Raw genomic sequence first — 10,866 nt, 5'->3', positions numbered from 1 at the left:
ACAATAGAGTATTGCTAAATCCAAAACGTCACTGATTTTTCATCTCATATTGTGCGCATCATGCAAATGTCATTGCACTGCTATACCATAATACCACAAGCATTTGCAGTATATTCACCACTGCAAAGTCAATGCTAAGAGTGAGTGCAAAATGGCACTGCAACTTGCAGCTAGAATCTCATGGCTTTCTACCAGGCATTCTTTTTAATTCCCTACAAGCAAAACTCTCAACACATTTTCCTTTCCCAGCGTGGATCTCTCGTGACAGCACTGCATTGTTGCATTCAATTCACAGCTGCACTAATACTATTCAAAGCATTCACGGCCGACTTATTTTGCAATGTTCGCGTATGCTACATTACCTTTTTACTGCAAATAAAGAAATGGGGGGGGGGGGGGAGTTATCCCAAATGCACACTCATTTTTGTCACACCCTGTAGATTGGGACTGCCACATGTCAAATACATTCTAAATTACTGTACAGCTGATTAAGTATCTGGGTTTGATTAATTTACTGTTCGCTAACTTGCTCACTAAGCCCTGGGGATCTGGCTAGAATGTTTTCCGATGTACTGCCCTCACGCCTTCGTCGTCATACTCCTTCTTGGAAATCCACATCTTTTTGAATGTGTCCAGAGAGGCCAAGATGGACCCACTGTCAAGATTTAAAAATATATAGGGACAAAAAAATGAATACAATATTTCTTGCAAAAACTTCACAAACATTACATAAAACGTTTTGCCATATATTTTTTTCTGACAAACTGTTGTAAACTACTGACATTCTTGCATCTGACTGGCTGGGAGCAAATTTGTCTGACAAATTTGTAACACAAAACGCTTCATGAAACGCCTCACAGCTCTTCTCTAGTTACACAGAAGATATTTACCAGGGCACATTGAACATTTTAACTTTACAGAGAAGGTACAGTATTTACAATAGTAAAATATGTTCAGTAGTGTAAAAGATCTCACCTGTCAACCTGCTGGATTAAAGTCTGTAATTTTTGTTTCTATATATCACATTTATATGAGGTATTTTCTTGCCCGTAAGGAGAATTTGAAAAGTATGCAATTAAAAAAAAACAATAAAAAATTTAATAATTTCAGCTTCTCATTTAATCCACAAACAACAACATAATTACTCGAATACGTTACCAAAACAAAGGGAACAATCAGTGCTATACTGTTGAACAACTGAAATATAGATACCATGGTAGCTGGCTATGACCAGTTTCTCTTACACGTCATGTACTGTTATCATAAAAAATGGAAATCAAAATGGCAATTCTCTCCCTTCCCCCAAACAAACAAACAAACAAACACAGTATGCCATACCATTAAACCCTTCTTAAATTCCACTTGAATATGGAGTGGATATCACTTTAAAACTCTACAAATACAATTGGGGAATGTTCTCTGCACAAACTCACCCTATCCAAGTTGAGTACAATCTTTCCTGTGGTGCTGAAATCTGCAAGGACATGAAATGACAGCGTGAACAGGTATGAAGTAATCAATACTTTATTTATTTTCATTCAAATTAACTGAATCCTACAATGTCTCTAAGGGCACAGCAATATCTCCTGCAAATGATGCAGTTTTTGGTACCCTGGGGTACCATATAGAAATCTGCCATTTTATTGAATTATTCCCTTTATCTAGGTGCTGTATCCTAATTTACAAAAAAAAAAAAAAAAACGAGTGAAAGTAAATTCTACTGCTTTGTGGAAAAATTTTTTGTTGCAATAAGGAGCTCAGGATTACAGCAGCATCGTAACATTGATCAGCGCTCATCACACACACTACACCAATGATCAGTGTCACGAACAGACAGCTGCACTGTACTATGCATTACCAGTCCACGGAAGACATAAAATAAGTGATCACAGGACAAGACAGTGGATGAAAATAATCTCATTCTAAATTACTGTTCAAAATTGTAATAACATGTTTGGAAAAAGATATAGAAAGCATCTTCATCATTATTAGTGTATTACGGCCAAAAGTTTCACAACAGGGCTAAATTGGCATTGGGATCATTATCGCCGCCTGCTAAATTTTGACCTCCGCGATGGTCATGCGTACATTTGTAAATATACATCTTACAAACACGAGATGGTGCCAATTAACACAGTACCCTGGGGTATGATGGAACCCCCGGGTACCACATGGTGCAATAAATATGTTTATGGATGCTGGATTAGAGTCATGTAAGCATAGCATCTGACATGGCAAATCATATTCTCAAGCAAGTGTCTGCTGAAAAAGTCTTCCCAGCAGTCAACACATGAGGAATATTTCCAAATATAAATAGATGCCCTTAGTTTGGCATCAAGCAAACGAGTCAGAATTCACATCTTTTCACTCTGAGCTGCCTCATTCTGCATGCATAAATTGTATCCCGTCAGAAATCCTCTGCGATATTCTTGCAAATGGGTACACCTGAATACTACTGCCCAAAGTATCATGAAACAATAATCACAGAATATCACACGACAGGAAATATTGCATGGCATGAATATCAAGAAGTTTGTGCTCAATGCAAATGACCTTAATGCAAACACTTCCAACAAGAATGACTTCATTTTTGCTAATCTGTGACTTGACAGATGTCAGAGGAATAATGTTAAAAAAAATAAAAAAACTATTCAAATACATTTCTTTCAAACTCTAAAGCCTTAGAGAGTTATTCAATCATAAACTCTGTTATTTTTTGTCACATAGCAACCAACATCTTTTCAAACTCATCATCACAGAATAAAGAGATTACCCTGATTTTCACATCCTTGGGGGCAAGCTTCTTGACCTCGCTGAGAAGACGGTCACCGAATCCCTTGAAGAGTGTTGATCCTCCAGACAGAACGATGTTGGAGAACAGGGTCCGTCGTAGATCTAGGTCTGACTTGTCGATGGCAAAGGTCAGAACCTCGTGGAGTCCTTCACACTCCTCCCCAATGAGGTCTGGCCGGAACAGGAGCTCGGCTGCCCTGAACTTTGCGTGGCCAACCTGAAGTTTGTGGGCAAATATGTCATTTTTGTCTATAAATCAAAACCACTTTATTCCTAGGCATTTTGAGAATGGAAATGTAAGATTTTCCACTTTGGAGCCTTGTACCAAATATATTTATACATAAGTTGAAGTAGAGTGCTGTACAATCACAGACTCCAACACAGATTCTTAAATCATATGCACCATATATCGCAAATTGTATGTATGTATGTTGCACAGCAGAATACTGTATAAGTGGATATTTTTGCGCGACTAATTCTTTTGCGCTCGGCCGGGCAAGAAGAGTTTCACATGCTTTTAATTCAGCGGAATCAAGACACTAACTACTGGAACATACAGGCAGCAAAAATATCTGTGTGCTTTTATTTTCACACTAGTTTCTGGTGGCGTGAAATGCGTGAAAAATTCAACACCACGAAAATTTCCACTTTTACAGTAGTCTTTAACACACTTTACTTGTTACTAAATACTTGGCATGTCAACCAATAGCAGAATGAAATGGAAGGCATTGACTGGAAGAAACTATTTCATGATACTTGCACTATTATCATTTTAACCACAAAGGACAAATCTACTCCAAACTCAATTCATCTAAAAATAATAGTACATCTGTCATTTGAAGGCTAGCACACAATATTGGCAGTTATCAATTTGACTACGTATCACTATGATTTTGGAACTTCTCCTTTCTAGACAGGATTTAAAATTGATTCCTTCATTGCATGTTAAACTTCAAGTGCAAAACATAATTCTGGATTGGCATGAAAAAAAAAAAAAGTTTCCTAATTAGTCGTGTTACAAAAATTTCTCTCCTCAATCACTACTGACTAGGGTAGAAAGATGCAGTCACTAACCTCTAAGTGACTGCCATCTGGGAGTGTGTAGGTTGTCTTATCTGTCTCTGAGGATTCATCCTTTTGAGGGTTGGGTGAAAGATAGCAGGACCGCTGGAAAGAAAAAAATCAACACAAAATGATTATGATGCATGAAATGATCAGGAGACACAGCAGCATGCAAAAGCTAGTATTTGCCAAGTTTAGATATCCTTGGCATGCATCAGATCCATTTATCCCTTACAAACTATAATAATTGAAATAATTCATACTCTACACCAAATACATGACAGATATTACCATGGAAACTTTGTAAAATTGCTTACAGCTCAACATTGTCTGGTCTCATATTAGTACCAAGTATATCAGTTTGAATATCACTATAATGGTATTAACCTGTACTCTACCAATTCTGTTGTGACAATCGCTCTCATTACAATAACCACAGGAGACATTTTTTTGGACCATTCTGGCTTTGTCATACACAACTCACTTCCTGTATTGTTTCACAATCTCAGCCTCCTAATATTATGTTTAAATGAGAAGCATTAAGTTAGATATTTGCTACACCGTAGTTTATTTCCTGTTGACAAATCCCTCAAGGAGATGTAATGCTAGTCTGCTCCAGGTCACTTCCTCTTCTGTATAGAGGTGCTGCATTCTAAATGCTACAGTACTGCAATTTTCCTCACGTGCTTTATGTTTTTGTAAGCCCCTAAATAAAACAAACAAATTAAGAAATCAACAGGCAAAGTTTTAATGCATAGAACACTTGGACCATGAATGACATTGTTTGTAATACGAATGGCCATGTCTGTGTACCTCTTTGATTCTTTTTACTATCTCTAGCTCAGCTGATGTGTGGAAGTCATAGCCCTCTTTGCGGAGCAGGAGCCGGAGGTAGCGGGTCACATCGCGCCCCGCCAGGTCCACCCTCATGATGGAGTGGGGGAGGGTGAAGCCCTCGTAGATGGGCACTGCGTGGGTCACACCGTCTCCTGAATCTAAGACTACTCCTGTCGTTCTACCCGTGGCATATCTACCAGTAAGAACACAGAAAATGAAGGAAGGTGACATTGAGCAACTCACATCTTAACCCGTTGAGGACGGACTGATTTTGCTACAACACGCATTTCCCACAGACACCTGCCCGAGCATACTCGTGACTCGTCCTCAATGGGTTAAAGCTCAGCAATATTGATGCACAGGAAAATTTGCATAGATGTCTTTCTACAAGTGAATGCTATGCACATCTCAGACTTGTACTGTGTACAGAAGGATGAATGGGATCTGGAGTTTATGGTACATGGCATGATACTTTTTTGCACATGATGTGAGGTGGATAAAGTCACTTGGAATTTTAGTTTCAGATCACTTTGCTTACCCCACACACTTCTTTAACCAGTCATTATTTCTGGTTCTACAGATGATTTCCACAACATTACTATTAAACCATTGATTCTACATTTTTGTCAGAGTGGCATACACCATAGTATGAGAATGACAGCAAGAAGTTGTTGCCACAACATCATAACAGCAGAAATAACAGCATTGAGCAATCCCTAATTTCTAAAAAAAAGTGGAAGTACCCAAGGTATATAGCAGAATGGTACAACACAAAACGAGAAGCAAAAATATGAGATAAAATGTGCAGCAGAAGTGCATAACAAAACATATGAAGACATGAAAATATTACAAAATAATACAAATAACAAGATTTAGTCTGCAGTGATATAGCCTAAGCAAGTACAACTAGAGTGGTGCAAACTCACAAACTTAGAATGGCTTGCATGGAGATGTATAGGGCTGGAACATTGAAGGTTTCAAAGAAGACTTCCGCCTCTCTTTCCCTGTTCTTCCTTGGGTTGAGTGGGGCTTCCGTCAGTAATACAGGATGCTATGTGACAGACCATATGGAGAAGAAACACAGGTAAGAGGCAAGGAGGCATATACTTTGTGGCTACAGCTGCAAAGCTATCATGATCAGCAGAACTACAGGAAGAGAGGATATATTGCAATTGTGTCATGGTTTCCATGCCCTGAAGGTGAATTATCTACACATTTTAGCACATTACTCCACTCTCTTAGCACTCATGTTCTCACCAAACCATCCAACAACGATTCAACAAATAATCCGCTCTTTCAAACATTACAGTCAAATATCTAAAGCTTCACTATAGCAATCAACCCACATTATGTCACAATGCGTTCACATAAAATCAGAGTTTATCATATGCCACAATTATGCAAAAGTTTTGATACTACACAAACGAACAACTGAGGGCAAACATGTAACAATTTCACATTAGTCTTTCTCAAATTTGTGTTTCTATAGCTCATTCTTGAAAATATTGAATGTGACAGTACTTCACAACTTTGGACAGCTGCCCAACAGACAGTGATAATTATTTTTTGCACCACCAACTGATGATTATCAGCTTGAAACTCACCTCTTCTGAGAATGTTTGTAATTGATCCTTGGAGTAGATGTAGGACCATACCCTCTCCATGTCATTCCAATCTTTGATTATACCATGCTGTAAAAAAAGAAGTGAAATGATGATCAAAATCATGGGAAAGAAAGAAAGAAAATATAATCATCATGTATCCAGTCATTGACTGTTAGTAATAACCCTGTTTACTAAATCAAAGTACACAGTGTGTACCAGTATGTTAACAAGACATTTTCTTTACATATGGACGTATTTTGTCAAAAATCACCAGGTATACAGAATATATTATTCTTACTAATTATATTGCTGTAATCATTGCAATCAATCATTTATCTGGCCTTGAAGCTAATGCATGAATACAAGGGGGGGGGACAATATTTTCCAGTAACAGCTGCTGAATTCAAGGCTGGTCAATAATATGACTTACACAAAGAAAAATAATAATACAATCAGAAACATAGCTTCACTCGAACCAAAGTCCTCCTTTACTATATACTTTTTTGTTTGCTTTATTTATTGTTTTTAAATAGTACTCACACTGTCACTGTCCTCATACCACACTCACCTCCATTGGATATTTGATACTCAGGAGCCCTCTGTGTTCTTCAGCCTTTGGCCCAATGAATATGTCGCCCTCTAGGGCTCCTGCCATAACTCGAACATGCTTTGGTCGGCCAACACTAAACATCACAATAAAAACAACAAACAAACCAATGTTCTATCTAGTTAGTTTATCCTGTGTCTGAGTTGCAGCATGATAACCTCGAAAGTTCTTTAACAAGTAATATGTCAAAACACTTTGTCACAATATCTGAACCACGAATTAGAAAGTTCTTTACAACAAATAACATGTCAAAAAACTTTGCCACAATATCTGAACCTCATGCCAACTTCACATTCAAATTTTGATTAATATACAGCACCCAACAAATGAGGCAAAACTGAGGTCTAGATCTGCACATGATTAGTCACTCTTCTAAATCTGTATTGAAAAACCAACAGCAGAACGATATTGAACACCATTTTTGAAAGTTCATTATTTCACCTAGTTTAAAAATCTGCTTTTCATGGAAGGAATGTCTGAAGTTGTATCACACATTTTGAAAGCCATCTGTAAGAAGATATCTCCCTCTATCAAATGTCACTAAAACACTACTAATAAGAGTGAACATGAAATAGATGAGCAATAAAGAAAGTTTTATAATCATGACCATCAACTCAACACTTTCCATCCTTCTTTCTTTTCTTTTTTTATGCATTCCAATGAATGTTCTGTCTTTACATGTACATATCAATCCCATGATATATCTAACAATTCACCTCACAATTCTGTTGATTTATAATGATGTTAGATTGTGTTCTTAAGTTCTGAGATGTGCAATATTCACATCAGAGTGCACAGTTTTGTAATTAAGTATCAAATTTTCAGTCAGGTGTTTGAACTTGTAACAATGTCTGTTTGATGATTACAGTGTATAGGAATTGTATTTCTGATGCATACCTTGTCTTTGTGATCATATTTCTGTTCAAATATTTCATGTGTAAGACTTTAAATGCAATGAATCTCCTGCTGGACAATGAATTGTAATGAAAATTAAAACTAAAATTGAAATGGAAATGGAAATGATCTTGAACCTTCACAAAGTGTACTTACTAGTTTGGAAAATGGTACTTGGGAGTTTGGTCTCCTGCGAACCCTGCCTTCACTACTCCTGAGCCCTGTAGGATAGAAGCAAATCATGATAGATACTGTCCCTTGACAAAAGGCGATTAAGCCTGCAAAATGAAAAAATTCATGCTGTTTGTTTTCTCATTCTGTATATCTTCTTCATTCACTAACTGCAGAACATTAGAGATTATTCAATTTCTACCATTGCAACACTGTTCTATGGCACTGATTGGAATCGGATGCCAATTCATTTTCCACACAAAGCTGTTCTCAGCAAACCGATGAAAATTTATGGCACTTTGTCAATGACAATCTGAACTAAGCTATTTGAGTGTAGCAGTGGATGAAAACTTTGACATGCTAGATTTATGTAACCATGTCTAGAGTGTCCGTGCATGTTACGTGGGCGACCATTGCATTAGCAGAGACTTTGCATGGATAACAGTCGTCTACTATAGAAGTGAATGTGAGTCTTGCACGGCAATGCTAACACCAGCACCGAACTTGAAATGACAAAGATGATAATCCCTAGGGGCTAGTGTTAGCCAATGGGGAAAAAACACATAAATTGCTAACATAAATGGCGGAGCTCAGTTCAGCAGACAACATTCAACACCGAGCCCAGCACCAGCAACCAAAATTACGTCATACATGTAGTTTTAAGGCCAACCTCCCAACAACGACTGATTTCAAGTTTGGTTTTATTGCTGGTGCTTGTGCTGAGATAGCACTAGCACTAGACTCTAGTACTGAACTTGAAATTACACATTGTGCTGTTGGATACCTGACCATATAACTGAATAAGGCATACACTAGAATATTATATCTATAGATCTAGCTATACTACAATCATGACAATGACCATTCCAATATCAACTAGAAAAGCACTCTGAGAGCACAGCTGCCAAGCATGCAGCTCATTTCCACCATTGATCTTGTTCTTCCATAGAGATATCAGTGATTTGCACCCATACATTTGTACTTACAATGTATGGCATTGTGTGCTGAAAGTCACCCGATTTCCCAATATAGATACCTTTTGTTACGTCATAAACCCTCAGCTGCGCGGCGCGCCTTACCTTGACAGAAACTAGAGCACGCACTGTAATGCGCGCATGCAAACCTCAAATACGCGCATCCTGAACTCCCAAGTTCACTGACCCTTCCTGCCAAAATAACAAAAATTCTTCATAAATTCCCCCAAAATTCTCGGATCACTATCAAAATTTAATCATCTGTTACTTGTATCATTCTAAATCTTCCTTGCAAGTTTCATCCAAATCCGTTGACTACTTTTTGAGTTATTTTGCACACGGACAAACAAATCAACAAACCAACGGTAATGAAAACATATAAACCTCCTCCCTTAGCGGAGGAATCCAGACATTACCATTTTAAACAGAAACTAAAAGACTTCAGACACTCAACCCTTCTTCCCTTGAATACCAAAGACGAGGAGACATGATTCAGGTATAGAGAAGACCATCCACAGCCTGGACAGAATCCCAAGACCAAGTAACTAATGCCTTCTTTGAATGCTAAGTCCAATAATGAAAAAAAAAAAAAATTACAAGGGGGCATACTCTCGATGAAGCTTAAAAAAAAAAAAAAAAAAAAAAACGATGCGAGACCAAGCAAAGTCAATGCCCCTTCTTACTTTCAAGACTTGACCGAAAGATTGGTCTGTAACGTAGTTAGACCCATCTGCTCGTTGGGTATATATTCTGCATCCGACTTAACGGATCCCCATCTATACCACGTATATGGAGGAGAGAAAATTGCAATAACGTCAAAAAAATGAACAAATATAAAAGACTCCTCCCGACAGACGGATCTTTCTATTTAAAGACCAGACTGGACCGAGCATGGGCAAACCACGTTTCAGCTCCACATCCAGTGGCATGGCATGGAACCTATCCAGAAAATCACTTTCGTTAATTAGTCTAGTCTAACATTGAATCTCTAACGTTATCGCAGGGTTCGAAATTAGCGATGGTCCACTGGCCATTGGCCACTCAAAATCACGTCGGACTAGCTAAAAATCGAAAAATTCTGAAGTTACTAGTCCGTCTGGCTAGCCAAAATATTGCTTCAGTGTCAACATTGATTCTAAGTAGGTGTGCCTAGTCAGTAGTCCACCTGGCTAGTTAAAAAAAGTTAAGTGCGCGTGCGACCCCTGTATCGGTTTTCTAGTTAGCATTCTGAAAAGTTACACTGATCTTATTAAACTGCGATCATGCGAAATACAGCCCGAATGGCGTTCAAGGAGCACCCCGGGGTTATACACCGAGTGATATACATTTTACTTCATTCATATCTTTAACATTATCAACAAGTTCAAAAATAGTTTATCTCTGCAGTCTGAAAAATGCAACATGCATAATCTCAAAGTTGCACAGACAACCTCTTGCCAAGCATAGCCTTCATTCTAACACACACGTCCATTACACACACACCCTGTAGATTCTGTACGTGCCATATTATCAAATGATACACGAAGAAGTCTATTGCATTGCTACTTAACGTTAGTGCTAGCCCGATGAGTGTAGACGAGACGAACCGATTCCATGGAATGAGTCATTGACACGACACCGTCGTGTATCGTAACAGTACGCCTTACAAACTGAACCAATACTGAAATGCACATATAATATCTGGGGGAAATATCGTCAAATATTTCCATATTATTACTATCTTGAAATGTACTTACATTATCTATGACAACAGGCTGGTTCGCTATCACATCGTAAGACATTTTCAGGCCTGATTCCAGTTCACACGCCCTGCCCAGGAAAATGGTCAATTAACCATCACAGATGGTGTGTGGCAAGGACGATATACATGAAGCTAGCTCACAGGTCTATGGCGGCGACAGTAGAACGAAATTCACCGTATTTC

At 38.2% G+C, this 10,866-nt stretch overlaps 1 protein-coding gene across 1 annotated transcript; it reads right to left on the bottom strand.

The window, feature by feature from the left end:
* Window positions 1-394: 394 nt before the first annotated feature.
* Window positions 395-10,810, bottom strand: LOC139720447 (alpha-centractin). Its single transcript, XM_071631805.1, has 10 exons — window positions 10,679-10,810; window positions 7,954-8,018; window positions 6,865-6,979; window positions 6,297-6,383; window positions 5,619-5,743; window positions 4,669-4,885; window positions 3,868-3,960; window positions 2,774-3,010; window positions 1,434-1,474; window positions 395-655 (listed from the first exon to the last, which is right to left on the bottom strand). Exons 1-10 carry the CDS (start codon window positions 10,721-10,723, stop codon window positions 553-555), a joined length of 1,128 nt encoding a protein of 375 aa, XP_071487906.1. The 5' UTR covers window positions 10,724-10,810; the 3' UTR covers window positions 395-552.
* Between the last annotated feature and the right edge of the window lie 56 nt (window positions 10,811-10,866).

Source organism: Diadema antillarum, unplaced genomic scaffold, assembly GCF_040938485.1.
Source record: "Diadema antillarum isolate AM-2024a unplaced genomic scaffold, OU_Dant_1.0 scf00000128, whole genome shotgun sequence".
Taxonomy (NCBI): Eukaryota; Metazoa; Echinodermata; class Echinoidea; order Diadematoida; family Diadematidae; genus Diadema; species Diadema antillarum.
This window is presented reverse-complemented; position numbering and strand designations above follow the sequence as displayed.